The sequence below is a fragment of the Labeo rohita genome, chromosome 4 (assembly GCF_022985175.1).
Source record: "Labeo rohita strain BAU-BD-2019 chromosome 4, IGBB_LRoh.1.0, whole genome shotgun sequence".
NCBI lineage: Eukaryota > Metazoa > Chordata > Actinopteri > Cypriniformes > Cyprinidae > Labeo > Labeo rohita.
In genome coordinates, this window is record NC_066872.1 from 26,767,881 (window position 1) to 26,790,320 (window position 22,440).

General features: G+C 33.1%; 1 protein-coding gene across 1 annotated transcript in view; it reads right to left on the bottom strand.

Moving 5' to 3' along the window:
- Window positions 1-4,296: 4,296 nt before the first annotated feature.
- gnai1 (guanine nucleotide binding protein (G protein), alpha inhibiting activity polypeptide 1) overlaps window positions 4,297-22,440 on the bottom strand; it is a 30,142-nt gene continuing 11,998 nt past the window's right edge. The window contains exons 2-9 of the mRNA XM_051107322.1: window positions 18,795-18,837; window positions 18,569-18,710; window positions 18,100-18,257; window positions 12,558-12,686; window positions 11,836-11,965; window positions 9,340-9,493; window positions 7,265-7,472; window positions 4,297-5,375 (exon numbers count right to left, since the gene is read on the bottom strand). Of these exons, the coding sequence (XP_050963279.1) occupies window positions 7,282-7,472; window positions 9,340-9,493; window positions 11,836-11,965; window positions 12,558-12,686; window positions 18,100-18,257; window positions 18,569-18,710; window positions 18,795-18,837 (947 nt within the window). The 3' untranslated portion in view covers window positions 4,297-5,375; window positions 7,265-7,281. The remainder of the gene's footprint in view (window positions 5,376-7,264; window positions 7,473-9,339; window positions 9,494-11,835; window positions 11,966-12,557; window positions 12,687-18,099; window positions 18,258-18,568; window positions 18,711-18,794; window positions 18,838-22,440) is intronic.

Sequence of the window (22,440 nt, forward strand, 5' to 3'; positions counted from 1 at the left end):
GATGGTAGTACTCCCATCGTCTATAATGTGACCAAACCTCGCTCCAATCGGCCTGAGGGGGGCGCTACAGCAATCAAAAGTATGAAATCGCTCTTAACTCCTAAACTGTTAATTGCAGGCTCAAATGTCGTTGGAAACCTTGGCTCACGCTGAACAAAACACATGCCTCGGATTTGCGACAGGTATTTGGCATTTTTGGAAAAACCTACTTTTGCGAACTAGTCCTAGCTTTTCACCAGATCAGAACCAAACCAGTGCTGAAAGGTTTTCTGGAGAAGGAATGTTAATATTTATCCCCCAAAAAATGTGAACTTTCGACTCTCCGTCGCTAAGGGATGCCAAAATGTTTGAAAGGGGCAGGGCTGCCTTTACTAAAACAGCTGTAACTTTTTAATGGAATGAGATATGAGAATGTAGGAGCTGAACCTGAGGTCAAATTAAAAAGAAGTTGCGGAGCTTGGCTGTTTGGTGGCGCTATAAAAGGGAAAAAAATAAAACGGCCATAACTACACAACCGTTTGTCCTATGAAAATCGGTACAAACGGTCTTGGTCCAAAGTGCCACAAGCATCTATAAGGACATTTGCGTATCTCCAAAAACATGTCCGCCATAGGCTGATGAACTTTGATCACTTTTTAGACAAGATTAACAGAGGCCGATTGGAAGGAAACTCGGTGGGCCTGTTTGACCTCAAAGGTGTGTGAGAAATTGGAAAGAAATTGGCCATTGGGGGGAGATATTGCATTTTTTAAGGGTTTAAGCGATTGTATATTGCATTGTTTTTCACACATATGCGCAAAATTAATATTGTACGATAGACCTCCTTGTTCCGAACAACTTTGCCTCTAGAAACACTGCTGTCAATCAAATCTAAATGCTTGAAGATGTGAAAAACGTACTTTTGTGAAATAGTCCTAGGTTTTTTGCTCTGGAAAAAACTACTGCAGTACAGTTCTCTGGAATCTCTGGAACAAAATGTGAAATTTACCCTTTGGGAAGCTATAATGGGGTCATTTAGAAAATGGCCTGTCCAAATATACCCAAAAGCCTATAAAGCCTAAACGAAAACTCAAAACTTCACAAAACCTGGTGAGCATATGCGACAAGTGATTTTAAACAAGTATGCAAAGTTTTAGGGAGATCGGACCACAGCTGCCTCCAAAAAAAAAAAAAAAATGTCATTTTTTCATTTGTGCTTAAATGCCTTAACGTGCTTGAACCCCGGTAATCACTACTTGCAACTATATTTTTATTTTATTTTTATTATCAAATGTAAATTCATGTCTCAGTCACATTTTCTAGGTTAAACAAACATTACCTACACAATCAGAAAAAAAAAAAAAATATATATATATATATATATATATAAATATTTTTACATTTATTTTATATATATATTCTTTTTTTATTATAACTATTTTTTAATTTTTCGGATCATCAGTCATCAAAGCTCTGTAAATATTGGTCACTTCACTGAGATTTCCTTTAAATTTCATCAAGCTGATTACTCATTAAAACTCCAACAGATCATGTTTTCATGCCATTTTAAGTCTTATTTATTTTGACCTAACAAAGTGGTATGAGAGGCATGAGAGTTGTTTGCTAACTTTTTTAAAATGAGTCTTCCCATTAATGCCATTATATTGTTCATTCAAACTGATTTGGAAGCGTGGAACATGCATTAACACAAGGTGGGATTTATTGCACGAACCAATCACATTCGAACATAACCAGTCATATCCAATCATATTGCGATGGAGGCATTGCCTCCACTAATGTGACTTTCCCCCATTCATTCTCAATTACCCCCAACCAAACTCGCCGCACGCTTTAAGGCAGTGATTCCCAACCACGTTCCTGGAGGCCCCCTCAACACTGCATGTGATTTATACACTTGTTAGTGTTATATTTTGTAATATTTGCATTGTATTATTATTGTTTTTTTGAGACGTTGGCTCTCTTGCCTCCTCAGAAAAAATGCCCCTGATTGAGATGTATATATACAGTATATGTAAATATCGTGTTTGTTTGTGTTTTTGAAACCAAGGTAACGCATGTGGCACTAAATGCGCATGTTGTGCTAAATAAGGTGCCTGACTTTGACACTGTGTACAGAGCTGGAACAACACTGATAAGGCTCTTTATCGCTGTGCTGCTGGTAGTCACAATCACACACACTAATGTATATATAGAAGGAAGCACTACAATAATGCTCTTTGTTCTCTGCAAAACATCAGTCATTCAGCTCATTTGTGTCTGAGAGTTTGACAGCAATGCAGCTACTGTGTCAAACTGCTACATCATCGCCCTCCCTCCACCCCCACCCCCTTGTGACATCATCACTAATTTCTCTCTTTTTTTTTTTTGTCTAAAAATACAACATAATCTTTTCATCTTTTCTTCTCTTGTTCTTTCTCCACAGGCAGCAAATTCTGACATAAATATAGCACTCCGAACGTCATGCCTGACCTGAAGTCGGAGAAAGAGAGAGTTGGATCCACACTGTGGTTTAGCTGTCTGTGAAGGTGGGGATTTGAAGATGACGTAGGCATGAAAATATTCAAGTGAACACAAAACAAAACATATTTACATAAGCACCAATGCTTCTAGCTACACATCATATCATTTGTGACCCTGGACCACAAAACCAGTCATAAGTAGCATGGGTATATTTGTAGCAATAGCCAACAATACATTGTATGGGTCAGAATTATCGATTTTTCTTTTGTGGCAAAAATCATTAGGATGTTAGGTAAAGATATTTTGTACATTTCCTACCGTAAATATATGAAAACTTTTTTTTTATTATTATTATTATGCATTGCGAAGAACTTCATTTGGACAACTTTAAAAGCAATTTTCTCAATATTTGGATTTTTTTTTTTTGGATAAACTAGAATAAATTATCATAAAACCCTTATCATAATTTTTATTCTGAGAATTTTTATATATTCTGACATATATTTTTAACTCTATTACTATATATTGTTAAATGCAATTGAAAAATGAACAACATAATAATAACACCTTTGGTTTAATGGCACAGACTTTTGAAGCGCACATTTGATTTCTGGCTTCAGAAATGTGCATCCATTCTTGGAAAGAAAAAAAATAGAAGTTTACTATGGATTTCCCCACTTCAATGAAACTATGAGCACTAAAAAGCTGTGGGCAATTTTCGATATCCTCCTGCACTGGCCCCCTGGCTCGTGACCTATATACACGCCAGGTTCTCTGGATGATTCCCGAGAGTAGCTTTTAATCTTCAGTGTTTCCATTTGCTCAGCTATGGATCCAGCAACTACACTTGATAGCATGCTTTTACTATAAACAGGTTAGGAAAATACCACCCTGAGTCTTATCTGAGGCAACAGGGGGCTATAATTGTCTGAAGCTTATATTAGCGCACTGATTTCATTACATTTTTTCTTGGCAGTCAGTGAGATATGATGTTAGCCGATAGCCAGACAGCAATTTGGGAAATGTTTTAGCAAACTCTCATTCAAGACATAGCTCAATCTTTTATTTGGAACACAAACTTTTTTTTTATGATCCAATCAGTTCCTGATGAATAAATAAAGTTCCATTGTACATTATTTTCCCAGTTTCATTTGGAAAGACACTTTACAAAGTACAATGAATTGCAAATGACATTTTTATGTTGACTGACGAAGACATGAAGGCCATTATATAAAAATCCCAGAGACTCCACAAACCATTAGCGGAACTGGCTCTCCTCCCAACCTAGTGATCTGCCTCACTTCCTACTGTACAGTGGCAGTTGCCTTTTAAAAGTGAAAATTTGGCAACCTCAAACAATTAAATTTGGTGACTGGCACATTAAAAAAGGGCCTATTGTGTGTTGTTAAAACTGTAGCAATCCACAAAGCAACACTGAAGTCAATTTCAAAACATTTTACAGACATCCGGTAAATGCGATTGCATCTTAAAGGGATGGTTCACCTAAAAATGAAAATTCTGTCATTAATTACTCACCCTCATGTCGTTACAAATCCGTAAGGCCTCTGTTAATTTTTCGGACCACAAATTAAGACGTTTTTGATGAAATCCGAGAGCTTTCTGACCCTATTCTAGTAGCTTCATAAAATTACGGTCGATCCACTGATGTCACATGGACTATTTTAATGATGTTCTTACCACCTTTCTGGGCCTTGAACGTGTCGGTTGACAAGAAAAAAAATTGTGTGGTCTGAACCGAGTTGAGCCGAATTGCTTTCCCAAGCCAGTGAGAAGATAGGGATGAGTAGATGGTGACAAAGACTACAAATATGCAAGTCAGGAAGTAAATGCCTTTTATTAGCAAAATAAGGGAAATGAGTGTACAAATGTTCCCCCAATATGGAGAACACACAGACAGAGGTGGCAGTTTTCTTCGAAATTAAATCGATCAACAGTATCGCTTGCCTCAAACATCTGTTTGCAGACATTATCATATTGTTTATTTTCTGTGAAATCCCGAACCCCTTCTCAGTCCCTTCACCTCTTAGTGGCGTTCATCGGTGACGCATAATTCTCCGAGCAGTAAGCCGTTAAAATGGCGGCCAGTGTCTGATGACAGGTGCTTGAGAGACAGATTCCAAGTCCTGCGTGCGGAACGTCTCCGCGTCTGACAGCTGAACAGGACTCGTCTCCATCTGAAGTGGCTGTTTGGTCTATTCTTGTTGCCATGGAGACTTAGAAGGTTTGGACCACCGCTCACTGTATTAACCATTAGCTTTCACTACATCGGCGTATTTTTTATTTATATATATATATATATATATACATACACACGCGAACAGATACACGCGCGCACACACTCACTCTCTCTCACACGCTCACATTCGATGCATATGAGGATTTGTGCTCTCAGATTAGTAACATCCAGTATGAAATTTTTTGACGTTGGAGAGATATTCAGCAGGCAAACCCAAGCAAATGGACAAAGACTGCAGAAACGCATGCGAAGGCACGAGAACCAACAAACCGGATTGAGAAGCACAATCTTCCTCTCTCCCCATAGCAACAACTGCAAAGGCAATAAAAAAACAAAACAAAACAAAAAGTAACATTTTACAAGTAAAGGGGAACTCCTCTGATGCAGGAAAGTAAAAATAAAAAGAAATCCTCCTTTAAAAGAAACAAACTGAAAAAAAAAAAATAAACAACATGGCTGCGACAGCAACGACTGTATGAACATTCGACACAATTCATTTTTAAATGCTACTTTTTAAAATTTCCAGAGACGAAAACCATAAATAAAGCTGACAAATGTGGCGTAATGTACAGCACTGGTCCAAGACCAATTTTCTCCATACTTGGTCTTGCAATCTTTCTCCAATAAAAGGCACATCAAAAACTGGCTTCAACAGCACCTGAAAATAAAAAAAAAAAAGAATAAAAAGTTACTTAAATGTGACCTAAACAAAACTTGCTTTGCCTTGCCTAGTTTAGTTCACACTTGTTACAACGTAACATTTAACACCTTGATTTAAAGGTGAAGTGTGGAATTTTCACACCAATTTTTGCAATAAACAAAAGCCAAAATATTTAGATTTTTAAAAAACATTGAAAATAGTAAAATAAAATTCATAATATTAACAAAAACTATTTTTTGTTGTTAATAATAATTCCTTGTATATTTAATAACATTTAACAGTTTAATAACATTATAACATTTTAGCTAGACTTGAAAATCACAATTTTAAATTTGTACAATTTTAAAATGCCAATATTTAAGTGAAAATAGAAAATTACAAAAATAAAATCGAATTCTAAATATTAACAAAAAACTATTTTTTTGTTAATAGTAGTTCCATAATTTGTAATAATATTTCAGTAACATTTAACATTTTTATAACATTTTATCTAGACCTGGAAATCACAATTTTAAAATTTTAAAATGACAAGTTTTATGTGACTGGGTGGAAATAATGTGGCACCAGGGTTATTATTGTTAACTGAAACTAACCAAAACCATAAAAAATAAATAAATAAATAAAAAAAACAATAATATTAGTAGTAGTAAAATTTAGTTTAAAGTTAGTTAATTGAAGTACTAAATGAACTATATATATATATATATATATATAATTTTTTTTTTTTTTAATTTGATGGGATGGAAATAATGTGGCACCAGAGTTATTATTGATAACTGAGACAAACCAAATATATATATATATATATATATATATATATATATATATATGTTTTTAGTTTGAAGTTAATTGAAGTACTAAATTAACTAAGATTACAATTAAAACTTGATAAAAAAATATATATATATATATATAAACTACTGAAAATGACTATGCACAACAGTTAAAGGTTACTAATATTTAAATGAAAATATAAAATTACAAAAATAAAATATATTTCTAAATATTGACAAAAAAATAATAAAATAAAAAAATATATATATTTTTTTTTTTTCACATTTTATCTAAACCTGGAAATCACAATTTAATTTTTTTTTATAATGACAAGTTTAAAACCATTAAAAGATAATAATAATAAATAATAATAATAATAATAATAATAATAATAATAATAATGCAATTAATTTAGTTTGAAGTTAGTTAATTGAAGTACTAAAGATTATTAGTGGCACCAGGGTTATTAGTGTTATTGTTATTATTATTATTATTGTACCATAAAAAAATAATCATAATAACATTAATTTAGTTTGAAGTTAGTTAGTTAATTGAAATACTAAATTAACTAAGATTACAATTAAAACTTACATTTTTAAATAATTAAAAAATATTGACAAAAAAATGATTTATGTGATGGGGTGGAAATAATTTGGCACCATTATTGTTATTATTGTTAACTGGGAGTAACCAAAACCATTAAAAAATGAATAATAATAATAATAATAATAATTCAGTTTTGAAGTTAGTTAGTTGAATAGACATCTTTTGTAATATTTTAAGTGTATTCACAGGCCCTTTTTTAGCATCTGAATGCATTTTTGCCGAATAAATGTGTATATTTTAAAAAGCTATTACCATTAGGAGGCATTCCCACCTTCAACTCACGACACAAAGAATCAGTTCACCAAATGGTAATTCTTTATCAAAAAAGTCAACTACACACATCACCTTTAAACACGTTTGTTCTGTAATGTTTTTTCTATGATGGTTCTAGGGCAAGTATGACACTTCATCCGCAATATGAACATTGATTGTTTCGCATATAAACACACACTGCGTGGCCAGCACACCAGCATGGCACACGTCACATTCAAGAAACTGATTCTCACCAGATACAAGCCAGCTTCTAGAAGAGTCCGCAGTCCTTTAGGTTGTTCTTGATGATGACATCGGTCACTGCGTCAAAGACAAATTGCACGTTCTTGGTGTCGGTGGCGCAAGTGAAGTGAGTGTAGATCTCCTTGGTATCTTTCCGCTTATTCAGATCTTCAAACTGACACTGAATGTAGGCAGCGGCCTCTTCGTATGTATTTGACCCTGTGAGATGAACAATATTTTCAATATGAGGAAGTGATGACACTTGTTCCTGTGACATAAAATAACTGGAAACATCGTAATATATTTAGGACCACTGAAATTTGAATCCAGTCACAATGATAAAGGTTGTGATTTTTGCTGTGTGTGTGTGTGTGTGTGTGTGTGTGTGTGTGTGTGTGTGCGTATAATGTTGAATGACCATTTTTACTAATATTTTGTAACTAATATTTTGGATGATTTTTCAGTAACATTTGAATAACATGTAACATTTGATATAACATTTTATCCAGATTTGGAAAACACCACTTTAAAAGTTAATTAGTTAGTTGAAGTACTAAATTAACTAAGATAACAATTTAATTTAACTTAAAAAAAAAAAAAAATGTCATAAGAAACAAAAAACTAATGAATGACAAAACACACAACAAAATTACTAAAATGTAACAAAAAATTAAATGAGAATAAAAAATTACAAAAATAAAATCGAATTAAAATTATTAACGAAAACTTTATTTATTTGTTGTTAATAATAATTCCATAATTTTTCAATAACATTTTATTAACATTTTATACAGACTTGGAAATGACAGTTTTAAAATTTTTGTTGAGTTGTTACTGTTAACTGAGGCTAACCAAAACAATAAATGAATAAATAAATAAATACATTTTGAAGTTAATTTGTTCTAAGTACTAAATTAATAAAGCTTACAATAAAAACTTAATTAAAAAATATAGATGTTAAAACAAACAAAAAATAGACAATTACAAAAATAAAATTAATTTAAAATATTAACAAAAACTATATTGTTTAAATAATAATTCCATAATTTTTCAATAACATTTTAATAACATTTTATACAGACTTGGAAATGACAGTTTTGAAATTTTTGTTGAGTTGTTACTGTTAACTGAGGCTAACCAAAACAATAAATGAATAAATAAATAAATACATTTTGAAGTTAATTTGTTCTAAGTACTAAATTAATAAAGCTTACAATAAAAACTTAATTAAAAAATATAGATGTTAAAACAAACAAAAAATAGACAATTACAAAAATAAAATTAATTTAAAATATTAACAAAAACTATATTGTTTAAATAATAATTCCATAATTTTTCAATAAAATTTTACATTTTATAAGTCATTTTTTTTAAACAATTCAAAATAAAAAAAATAAAAAAAAAACAACTAGTTTTTGTTAATAATAATTTCATATTTTTTCATTAACATTTTAATAACATTTTATCCTGACTTAGAAATCACAATTTTAAAAGGACAAATTGTATGTGACAGGGTAAAAATAATGTGGCACCAGGGTTGTTATTGTTAATGGAGACTAACCAAAATCATTTTAAAAAAAAATGAAATAAAAACTGAAATAACAAAACGCAACAAAATGACTAAAATTTAACCAAAATGTAAGTGAAAACAGAAATATTAAAAACAACTTTTTTGTTTCTAATAATTCTATATTTTTAATAACATTTTAAGATTTTCTATAACATTTTATCCAGACTTGGAAGTCACAATTTAAAAATGTTTTAAATTGCAAGTTTTATGTGATGGGGTGGAAATAATGTGGCACCAACTGAGACTATCCAAAACCATTTAAAAAAATAATAAAATAATTAAGTTTGACGTTAATTAATTAGTTGAAGTACTAAATTAACTAAGATTACAAATAAAATCTAATTAAAAAGTATAGAGATGTTAAAACAAACAAAAACATGAAACTGACAAAATGCAACAAAATGACCAAAATTTAAATGAAAACAGAAAATGAAAAAAAGCACTTTATTTTTCTTTTGTAGGGGTGTGTGTGTGTGTGTGTGTGTGTGTGTGTAAAATCCACTGTCAGGGTTTGACCTGCGTATTCTGGGTAGCAGATGGTGAGCGGGCTCTTCTTGATTTTCTCCTCAAACAGATCTTTCTTATTGAGGAACAGGATGATAGAGGTGTCCGTGAACCACTTGTTGTTGCAGATGCTGTCAAACAGCTTCATGCTCTCATGCATTCGGTTCTGGGGAAAGAGAAATCGGTTGATGGAAAATAAGAAATAAGGGCTTAGAGAAATAGAAAGCTGGTGTCGACTGAACATCTTGGCATGGAAGCATCTTTAAAACCCACATTATGTTACACAATAACATACACGGTTTGCTCACTGATCATTTAATGACTGCATGCCGAGCTTTGTATCGAGCTGCCTTTCAAAGCGGCTCAAAAGCTTGATTTATGGAATATAGACTGGGGGTGGAGATGTGCTTTAGCCCTCTGCCATTTACCATTAAATCAATCAATACCTGTATGCGAACCCTTAATAAAGTAGGACTCGGACTGAATCAATATGACGTGACATGGATTATATGATAAATGCGGGAATTGGGGTTCTCGTCAGGCTTAATTTACCACCCATTTACCCGATACACATTCAAATATATTTCATACAATAGGACCTGTATACAATAGGATTGTGAGAAAATCAATGTAAAACAGGTTTTAGAGGGATAAAAGGAGTTAAGTAGTGAAACGTCCTAGTTGCTGAAACAGGATTTTTTGTTAAATAACTTCAATTTCAGATTGTTGCTCACACAAAGCTATCATGCAGCTTTAGAAAAATATAGTGCACATGCCGTTTCTTTAGAAGAAAAACAATGTGTCAACGTGAAAAACTACTGATTTAAGATTCGTACAGAGCACAGTTTACAGATTTACAATTTCTGTATGAAATACAGAAATACCAGTGATTGCAAGGCAGAAAAATGTAAGTTCTTAGAGTATCTTTTAGTTGGTTTTTCATCTAATATTAATGTTTTATTTGATTTCAGCTTTCAGTAAACAAAGTCTTCTATTTGTAATTAATAAAAATAAATAAATTAGACATCACCATACTTTATGCAAATGTTGGTCATTAAAAAAACGAACCTTTCCTACAAAAAGTATATATATATACATATATATATATATATATATATATATATATATATATATGAAACTAACCAAAACCTTACAAAAAATAATTTACTTAAGTTATTTAGTTAGTTGAAGTATTAAATTAACTAAGCTTAAAATTAAAACTTAATAAAAAAAATATAGACGTTAAACAAACCTAATTAAAATGACTAAACAAACAACAAAATTATTAACATTTAACCAAAATTGAAATAAAAATAGAAAATTCTAACAAATAATAACAAAACTATTAGTATATCAATGATATTAAAATAACATTGCAGCAGTTTCTTTTAGTTTTTTAATATAATATTAATATTTTATTTGATTTCGACTTTGTTTCAGTAAACAAAAATGTTTTAAATAATTTTTTTGTATTTAATTAATAAAAATTTTTTAAGTAGAATGATGACTCATTGCAGTTCTTAATGCAAATAAATCAAGCCATCACTGTAAAGAATTATAGAGAAATATGTATGTCTATATATGTCATATGTATTAAAAAAAAAATAAGTCCATGACTAGTTGACCATTCAAAAAACTGAAACAAAAATAAAAATAAAAATTGAAAATCCACAATTTTTAATTTTATTCAATTGCAAGTTTTATGTGACCGGTTGGAAATAATGTGGTACCAATGTAATTATTGTTAACTAAAATTAACCAAAACCATTCAATCAATCAATAAATAAATAAATAAAAAGTCTTATTAGTCAAAGTACTGAATTAACTAGGATTAAAATTAAAAGTTACTTTTAAAATAGACGTATAAAAAATAAAATAATAATAATGAGAATGACAAAAAGCACAAATTACTAGCATTTAACCAAAATGAAAATATTATGAAAATATAATAAAAATAAAATATAATTCAAAATATGAACAAAACTTTATAAGTATATCAGTGATACGAAAATAACTTTGCAGCAAAATAGTAGCTTGAAGTTAATTAGTTAAAGTACTAAATTAACTAAGATTACAATTAAAACTTAAAAATGTTAAAACGAAAGAAAACGACAAATGAACTACAAAATTACTAACATTTAACCAAAATTTAAATTTAAGTTTCTGTTAGTTTGTTTTTCATCTAATATCAATATTTGATTTGATTTCTGCTTTGTTTCAGTTAACAAAAATGTTTTTAACAGTCTTTCATTTTTAATGAATAAAAATGAATGTAGAAAGTAGACTCATCACAGTTATTAATTCTTCCATGGCTAGTTAATTTCAAAACTAACACTTACTATTAAAAATAGTCTACAAGTTCAAAAGTTTAAATAAAGTACATTTCATGCTTCTAGCTTGAACCAAAATAGATTAAAAAAAAAAAAAAAACTGATTTTTTAATATACACTGTCTTGCAAGTACTGTAATTCTGTATTTTTTTTTAAATAAGAGGAAGTGCTTTCGTACCATCTCTTCATCTTCAGCCAACACCAGGTCATAATCGCTCAGTGCCACGCAGAAGATGATGGCAGTTACACCTTCAAAACAGTGGATCCATTTTTTCCTCTCTGACCTTTGACCCCCAACGTCAAACATCCTGAAAAACATGACATTTTGTTTTAAGTTATTCAAGTTATCAAGTTTCTAAACTTGTAAGCTGCCTTGCTAAATTATTAAGTGTGCATACTAGCTGAAATGAAACCACAGAAGTGACTGATGTGGTTTTCACTACGTAGACAGCAATTCTGCGTGCTGTGTTCTTATGAAAACTTAACTCACAATTCTTTTCAATGTGCTTTCAGTGCTATTGCTGTAATGCCCTAATAAGCATACAAACACATAGCATGTACACAACATATTGAATTAGACAATAGTTAGTTCCATCGCTAAATATGGGCAAAGAAACTGACGATACGTACTTCCTCTTCCTGTCTGAATCAGAGTGCAAACCAGTTAGAGAGTGACACTTCTCTATTTGTCTCTCTGCGCTTCTCTTTTCTATCACTCTTGCACATGATTATCACACAGTATCTGCACGGTCTACCAAAACGCACAGCTGACAACAAAACTCAAACATATTATGAAGTACTTCCTAATAGCTCAGTCCGTGTAATAGTTTTGGGTTAAAATAAGATTTACCAAGAATATGAATATACCACTTTTTGAATAAATCAACCTGAAGTGCTCACTTGAAGTGGAGGTCTTTGAAGGTGAAGTGTGTCTCCACAATGCCTGTGGTTTTGACTCTGGTTCTCAGCACATCCTGTTGAGTGGGTATATAGGTAGCCTGCGATATTCTGTCTAAATCATTCAGGTAGCTGTGGAGTAAAAACGGGGGAAGGGTTAGTTCAGATGAAACGAAAGAGTCTGAGTGCAGTTTGTGTTTCTAGTAAATACCATGGCCCAGAGGTCCCGACTGGGTCTACTATAACAGATTTTTATACACATACACATAAGTCCGCTCAAACAATTGCACAACTGTCAGCAGGACCGTTTCCTGAAAAACAAACAATGTGCCGCAATGTCTGCCAACTGCCCACTTCATATGATGTTCATGGCCCTGACTAAAATGGTGTGGCAGAGGCTATAATTCAGCTTGTGATTTGATAATGCTTAGTAACGGCGTAAACAAAAGCCAAACCTCATTACGCACTCACAAATATACAAATGAGACATCACCACACACCAAAATTTACAAAGAACCTCTGTTCCAAAACCGAGCGAGTTACCCACTGACCCACAGTTGCATTTATGACACCTTTTTAAGGCAGCCTAGCCTTATACGACACTTGTAAAATGCATTCAAATGTACCTGTAACAGAAGTCAATCCCAAAATGCATCAGTAAACAAAATGTAGTGAGATATTTTCAATACTGAACTCCTAATAAAAGTACTTGCCTATAGATGTTTGAGATGCTGTATAGGCTTAAGTCTTACTGTAACCTTGTGTAGGACAAGTGGTTAAAACATGGATGAATGGAAAAAGAAATTATAAAAAAAGAAGGTTCTGCTTATCAGTATTGGTCCTACAAAACGATATGGAGCTTCTCAGATCTGATGCTTATGAGGCTTATCAGTGCTTCTCACGCTAGGCGATCTGAACCGTGCCCGAGCATGTTTGACCCAGAAAAGTCTAGTTTGTTTGACTAGTGTGACTGCTCCGTACCGTACTGGTTTCAGTTGGACTTGCAGAACATCCCACAACCAAAAAATATACTCATAGCTACATGGTGTGGGTAGATAGGTCCCATCATTTTGAGGTAAATGTGTTCAAAAGTATTCAAAATCTGTGTGTAACTTTAAAGAGTATCACTACCGAATGCCATTATTTTATAATTAAATGCTTTTTTGGGGAGTTATTCCATTTAGTTTTTGTACGTGTACGCCTGTTCAGAACTATGCTTGCTAACCATGTGCTGATTAGCATCTCAGAGCAAAGTTCAAAAGTATCTAAAATTGTCACAAGTGAAACACTTGGTGGTGTTTCGATAGTGACATCTTTAACGCTATCTTCGATAGTGACACTGTAACAGAAAGCATGTCATCGTTTCGGTTGAGACAAAGGGGAACACACAATCCTTTATTTGGGGGAAATAAACACAGTTTTACTACAGTTATGCATTTTTTTGTATTTTTGTATGTTTTAGTTGTATTTTAGTATGTGGGTTAAAATTCTGTAATGTGATGTGGTCATGCTACTGAAACATTACTGTCACTACCTAAATGTGCTGCCACCACTAAAACATGGAATGTTTTGTCAAAAATAAAGTATGTTGAATTATCAATTAAGATGTTATGATCGTGTTTGGTTCAGTGTATATTCAAACTAAACAATTACTAACTTTGAAGTCAGTATGATCACCTACAGTGTGCCTTTTACAAAGAAAAATTGGATTCAAAATACAACAGATCTCATAAAACACACTTGAAATATTGTTAAAATTGTAATTGATATTGATTTACCTCTAAAAACTTTTAAATAAAATATATATATTTACAAGGAAGATGTAAGCAAAATCTTAATAGGTCAGTATACCCTTTTTATTAAATTATATATTACTGTTTAAAACAATTTTAAACAATCAATTGTTATTGGCAACGGTTTAAAACATTTTGATTGATTGAAGTCATTGGTTATGTTTGACATATTTGACATCAAGTATTTGACATTTTAAAAGCAGCACAGATACAATTATTTAGTTGGTGATTAAAAATTGGCCTTACGAATGTTAAAAAAAATAAAAAATAAAAATAAAAAAAAATTCCAGGGAGCAAAAATTGCCCCATTTATAGGGAAAGGTAAATGGTTTGTTAACTTTCATAATCAAAGTTTCCTGATAATTTATTCACCCCAATGTCATTCAAGATGTTTGCATCTTTCTGTCTTCAGTCGAAAATAATTTTTTTAAGGAAAACAGTCCAGGATTTTGCTCCATTTAGTGGACTTCAAATGGGACCAAAGGGTTGAAGGTCCAAACTGCAGTTTCACTGGGCTCTACACAAGAAATAAGGGTATCTAGCAAAAAGATGTGTAATTTTCAAAAACAAACAAAAATAATACAAATTTACTTTTTTCCCACAAATGCCTGTCTTGTATTAGCTTTGCAATGCGCACACCCGTCTTCACGCATTATGTAAAAGTCACGTGTGGTTAGTTCTTCATCTGTTTACTTTGGTTCAAAAAGGTAGAGTTGGGCAAAAAACTCCATCTTATGTCCACCTCCAACTTCAAACTCATCCGACGTTGTTTTACCTTTTTTTTGGAAAGGGTGTTTGACTTACTTTGCACGTTCGCTTTGTAAACACTAGGTTAGGACCTTTCCAACGTGACTGCTTAATGCGTAAAGTCGAGGTAGTGCAAGATGAGCATTTGTTGATTAAAAAGATTAAATTTTTTTAGAAAACGGTCTAATGTTTCACTAGATAAGACCCTTATTCTTCAGCTGGGATTGTGTAGAGCCCTTTGAAGCTGCATTGAAACTGCAATTTGGACCTTCACTGCTGATCCCCACTGAAGTCCACTATATAGAGACAAAATCCTGGAATGTTTTCCTCAAAATCTTAATTTCTTTTCAACTGAAGAAAGAAATACATGAGCATCCTGGATGACATGGGGCTGAGTAAATTATCAGGAAATGTTTATTCTGGATGTGAACTAACAGCGAAACATGAGATGCACAACACATATTTTTTCTGCATGATATAAGCGATATATTAATTGAGGAACATATTATCCATGTGAGTGGACCGTCTGTCACTGTTCCCCAAACCACTCAATATAATAAGCAACATAGTGAACATTATGACGGACTCTTTTATGCTGAGTGAGAATGCTTTTCTTCCTGTTTTTTTTTTTTTTCCACTTGCGTTATAATGACGTAAGCATGCTCAGACCTGTTGAAGTGCAGTGTGAGTGCAGTCGGTGGGATAGTGAGGAGGGGGGGACAACTGTGCCTAGTGTAAATACCTCTAATAGACAGTAAATGTTAAGACAGCTCTAGGTTTTGGAACTGAATTATAGAAACTCAAACACACAGTTGTACAAGAACAGCCGTGTCATTACTATTTGATAACGACAAACAGGAATTTCTGAGTACACAATGTAATTGTTATCTGTAATTGCTATCTTTAACTTCTTTATCTTTAGCAATGCTTTTATGCAACATGAAACTAGTAACACGCACCCACACATATTTGCATGCTTCAACAGTAGCATGTGACACACTTTCATCTGTGTATTTTCGCACATGAAAATCAACATCGTATACGTGTGGCTTGTGTCGGACGGGCGGGTTTTCCGAGTGGAGGGTAACGGCATGTTCTAGTAAGCAGGCGGCTAGCTACAGCGAGGCAAATATTGACAAGCTCGTTCAAGGCTCAAACAGTGAGAGTCTGGATACGGCAAGACAGGAGATCTCAGTGTACCGGATAAAGCTGTTTGAACTTGCTGTTTTGGCAGTGGCTGATGTTCAGTGAGCAAGAAAAACAGAAGGGGAGGGAATTAGAAAACAGAAGGGGGAATGAACGGTTGAGCACCCAAAAAGGTGAACGGGCTGAGAGAGATAGGAAGGGAGGATGGTATGTGAGGTTTAGAGATAAAGAAAGATAAATAAAGAATGGCTGTGGAGGACAAAACAAAAAGTTAGGAGGTGATTCATCTTCGTCCCAACTAGGTGAAATGTGAAATAGCCCCACACACAGCAAAATGTTATGTAATGTGATTAAAATCACAGTTAGTGAGGACTTAAAGTCACAAAATGTTATATAATTGATGTTTAATATGCAGCTGAGTGGAATTTTGGACCAATGAGATTTCAGTATGGGCGGAGCCGTTAAAATAGAGCACAACAGTGCTTGACTTTTTCAGCTGCCTTGGTTCTAGAAGTATTTTTCCTAATAAGATATTAAAAAATCTGTAATAAAGAATTATAGGCCATTAACCAAACCAACCAGCTGTAAGGCGAATCATAACATTATAAAAATCCAACTCGGGCTCATGAAAAGACATGCCTTCATGTACATTTCTGCAACACTGTAATTACGTACCTTACTGACGTTTCATGGCAGTTTCAAAATGAAATGTCCTAGAGGAAATCTCCAACAAGGAGATTTTCAGTTGTCAAGGTTTTTCAATTATGTTTAATTTAAGTGCCAACTTTGTGTTAGACTATTCACCTTAAAGGAGAAGTTCACTTCCAGAACAAAAATTTACAGATAATATACTCACCCCCTTGTCATCCAAGATGTTCATGTCTTTCTTTCTTCAGTCATAAAGAAATTATGTTTTTTGAGGAAAACATTTTAGGATTTTTCTTCATAATGTGGACTTCAATTGTGCCTCCAAAATGTAGTTTAAATACAGCTTCAAATGGCTCTAAATGGCTTTTTTTTGGAGTAAAAAAAATGTAGAAAAAAAATATGATTTATATACTTTTTAACCTCAAACATTTGTCGAGTTCTGCGTGAACAGTTAGGGTATGTCGAACAACTCCCATCTCATTTTCTGCTCCAACTTCAAAATCGTCCTACATCACTGTTTTACCTTTTTTTTTTTTGATCTTTTTTGCATGTTCACTTTGCAAACACTGGGTCGGTACATCTGCAGAGATGTAGAACGATTTTTGAAGTTGAGGGAGAAAATGAAATGGGAGTTTTTCGACATACATTACCTGTCTTGAACCAGAATACACAGAGTTCAGGCAGACCTGGACAAGACGAGCGTTCGAGGTTAAAAAGCATCTAAATTTTGTTCTGGACGTGAACTCCTTTAAATCTGTTAGAAGATGTAAAAATTATACAAATAAGGCAACCGTTGTCATTTTGTAGGAGTTAATGCAAAATGTAATATAATGATGATATGGATAGCACAGCTCATTGTTTTTTTTTTTTTTAAAAGAATTTGTTGAGAACTGTTGAGATTGAATTGAGATCTCCAAAGTCTGATTGCAGGCTCTGGTGTGTTGGCAAAGCTGAGCGCGTTTTGATACATTCCAAAACTCTAGAAGAGACACGCATTACTAGAGTCATTACCAAACATCCTGAAGTGTAAATTTGCTCTCCAATTGAAATATTAAAGAGATTTCAGTCGTGATTTTCTTTTTCCTGTGGGGTGATTCATCGCCTAGTACTTTATCGCTTCACGCTTGGTTAGGATGTGGTGTAAGGTGAAACAGAGGACATATGTGAGAAAGACAAAACAGCATGGGGTAGAGGAAGACAAAGATACCCACTATGCTGCAGAATCGTTGAGCTGGTACTCTCTGGATCGACTGAAACAGGCCTGCACTCCTCCATCTTTCCACAAACGCTTTATCACTCCAGCCAGCTCTGCTGTCATGAAACCCTCCTCAGCGCTGCCCGCCAACACAAACAACTGCCTCGCATCATCCTGAGACACAAAGAATGAAGACAAATTAGCATTTCACTGTTTGTAGCACACTGACTTTATACTTCATAATAGGAAAAAATAATTTCTTAAATTAAGTGCGTTTTCACATTTGAATTAAATCAAATTTTTCATCAATTGCAATTTCCGGATTAAACATTCACTATCAAAGGCGATTCATTTAATTGAACTTCCAGACGCCATTGACCGTTACACTTTCTCCCGTTCATTCACATTCTCCTAGTGTCTGTGAATCAACACAAGTGGGCTGTAGGCGACATGAATCGCACCAGGCCACCAATCTTGTGACTCACCGCTCGTGCTGCATCTCCGAAATCGATCTTGAGTCGCCCCATGGCACGAATGATGGCGATGATAGACTGAATAGTGTTGCTGTAGACGACAGCTTTGTACTGTTTGCACTCCTCCTCCGAGTAGCCTGCCTCATGGATGATTCTATATAAAGAGATATGAGTAACCAATAAATGATATCCAGCATAAAACTAAAGCATAATTAGAAAATGAAAACAAGCCACTTACTTCATTTGTTTGACTATTGTACTCTTCCCAGACTCCCCAGCACCTGTCAAAGAGCAGTTGTGTATGAGTTAGCTTATCTGTCTACAAACAATACAAGTACCGCAAGTGTCTAGGCATAATGAATTTCAAGAAACAACAACGGCTGAGTTAATGTATGGGCCCCACAAGACTCTTACGGTTTCATTTTGGCGCTTTGATTCTGAGGAGCCCCGTGTGAATTTGTAAAACCCTGTAGAGCGATGTAGACAAGATTTTGGAAATACGAGATCTAAGACGGCGAACATTGTTGTACATAGTCGTTCTAACGCTTTCATTATTTCATTATTGCCTATGAATTTTTCATTAACTTCTCAGAGTGGTGCTTGCAGGAATAGTTCATTCAAAAATGAAAATTTTCCTGCATTTATTCCTTCATGTCATTTTTTTATCTTCTGTAGTTTCAAAGAATATTTTTAGAGTTGGACAGATGCCCATTCCCTTTCATTGTTTGAAAAAGAGCAGAGCGAACATTGTGCTAAATATCTCCTTTTGTGTTTTATAGAAGAACGAAGGCCTTACGGCTTAACATGAGGGTGAATAAATAAAATGCTGAGTAGATAAAATCAGTCTTGTGTATGTTTACAAATGTGCACTGCCTGGTAAACTCTGTTAGCTCCTACCGCTGCATTGATTGGTTCAATAATGGCTCCACTTATAGAATCCAATTTAACTTATCTACTGGGATATCGCTCCCTAGCACTGAGACAGAAAACTCCACTGCTGTGTGTACGCTGTCTTGATCTGAACAGAAAAGCCCTACAGAATTAAATGCACTCGTTATACTGCTTTGAACAGATTTCGTGTTCTCCAACTCTAAACTAAAAGGTTTCAAAAGGGTGTTTTTGCTTTGATGCCACAGAAGAATAACCGTTTTGTGTTTCTTGAACTTTTGTGTGAACAGTTCTTAAAAGAACCATTTATTTTTTTATGGTGAAGAACATTTAGTAGAGATGTAACCATTATCAACATCATGGTATTGCGAAAGCAAAACTGTCTTGATATCATCGTGGTCACATGATGATATGAAACAATAGATCTTCTGGGCAAAAAGTGTAGTTTTTAAAATATATTTAAACTTCTTTTTCTAACATAAAAGGTCTTTAAAGTTGTGTTTTGGGCTGTTATGCTTTTTCGCTGTATCTGTATCTGTCAAACGAACTAAAACCGGAAGCAAAATATGGCTTAATCCCTTTATCAAGTCTGTTTTCAAAGCAAAATGCACACTACCGTTCACAGTAAATCCAACTCGTTTATTACATGTGCTGTGAGTTTGCGTTTGGGAATGCAACGGCCACCAGTGGTGCATTATTTTCGCGGCAGATGATTACAGTGTTTTACTAGATCTGTAGTGAGATGTGTTTGTGTAAGCCTGTTTTCACTGAAGCTGGAGTGTTCTGTCGAAATAAAAGCTCTACTGCCGGTCTAAAATAAAAGTGCAGTATGAATTGTTGACAGGTAGCGGTTTAAATGGGTAATGTTAATGCAGTCCAAATTCTCTCAAATAAATATCTCTTGAAATCAGGAAAAAAATGTTGGAATTTCCCTACTTTAGTGTAAAGCAAAAAATAATACACCTATGGAATATTCATTTTCATTTATTTTATAGTGCAATTGTTTTACAATATATGGCTATTATTATTATATTCTAATTATTCTAATAATATTATTATTTAATTCTAAATATTTTTAGATTAAGAACATGGGTTGGAGTGCTTAATTTTGAACTTTAAATGTACAAAATTAGATGTTTTGTGTGTGTTTTTTTTTTTTTTTTTTTTTTTTTTTTTTAAAACATCACAACTGTACCGTGGACCTTATATCGAGATATTACTGTATCGTGAGATTTTGATATCATTACATCCCTCATTTATTTTTACATTTTTACATTTTATTTTTAAAAATGTGCTTCTAAACATAACTTCAGTTGCATTTTGGGGTGGGGTGATCTGTTTGTTCGACCAGTAGCAGAGAGGGGAAATTTGATAATTCAGCTGTCAAAATAATGGTTGATCTACTTTTATGCAAACGTTACCATGTTTAAATAGTCAAGGACCATTACATAGAGCTTAAAAAGGCCCTCAAAATGATAGTTTGGTCATTAATTACTCACCCTCTCGTTCTTTGGTTCGTTCGTTCTCACAAATTAAGATTTTTGTAATGGAATCAAAGATTCTGACCCTGCATAGACCGCAAAGCAACCACCAAGTTCAAGGCCCAGAAAAGTAGTAAGGACATTGTTAAAATAGTCCATGTGACATCAGGGGTTCAACTTTAATTTTATGAAGCTACTACAACACTTTTAATGCGCAAAGAACACAAAAATAACGACTTTAACGATTTCTTTTCTTCCATGTCATAACATAACGATTGAATCACTGATGTCACATGAACTATTTCATCGATGTCCTACTACCTTTCTGGGCTTTGAATGTGTCAGTTGCAGGGTCAGAAAGCTCTCCGATTTCTCAGATCTTGGGTTCAAAAATATCTTAATTTGTGTTCTGAAGATAAACGAAGGGTTTGAAATGACATGAGAGTGAGTAATTAATGACACAATTTTCATTTTTGGGTGAACTAACCCTTTACTTGTATTGGACATTATGAACAATCCATTAATATGCATGCATACATGCGCTTGGAGCACACAGTCATGTGTATTTAAGTGTGTTCAGCTTTTTGCCAAAGGCTTAGAGTCTGATCAAAGACCAGCATCTGATAAGCTTATTATGGGTTACAATGGAAAACATGAGTGAATGGTGTCGGTTCAAGTTCTGAGGGCTCAAGTCTGTGGAAAAATGGTTTGGCCATTTCAGCACAATAGAATCAAATAATAGACCATCACTTTGTGGACGACAATTGATTTAGTACAACACGGTACACAAAGGTACATTAAATTAATTTACACATTGCTGAATACAGGGTTTAAAATACTTTACCAACACTGCTTCGCTGCTTATTTTTGTAAAAAAAAGTGTATGCCAAACTACTAAATTACATTTTCTTTTCAACAATTTCTTTCTTTTAATCAGACACTTTTCTTCATTATGATATCTGCTTTTTTTTATTATTATTATTATTATTATTATTATTATTAATTATATTATATTATTTACATTTTTAGTTTTTGTTTCATATTTTAGGTTTTTATATATTTTTTTATTTTTATTTTTTCATATTTTTTACATTTTATTTTAAATGCTAAGTATTTGCCATTTTAATTTAATTTTCATTTTAGCTTTCATTTTCATTTCAGGTTTAGTATTAGTACATCAACTTATAAAACATGCCAGTTCAGCCAAAAAAATAAAAAATAAAAAATCAGCTTTATTTCAATTACTTCAGTTAATTATTTCAAGTTTTAGTTTTTGTATACTAGAACAACAACAATTAATGGAATGTATGAATTACAGTTCATATGTATATTTGAATAAATGAATAATAAGGAAAAAAGAGGGTTAAAAAAAACCCTTGTGTGTTTTGCTTCCTGTTATCAGTGTGTAAAATCAGCTCCTGCCATGGGAAACAAAACAGACGTTTAATTTCTATCCAACTGTTTTTAAAAGCTAAAACATTATTACACCTGTAACGGAAGAATTCCGACAGGCTG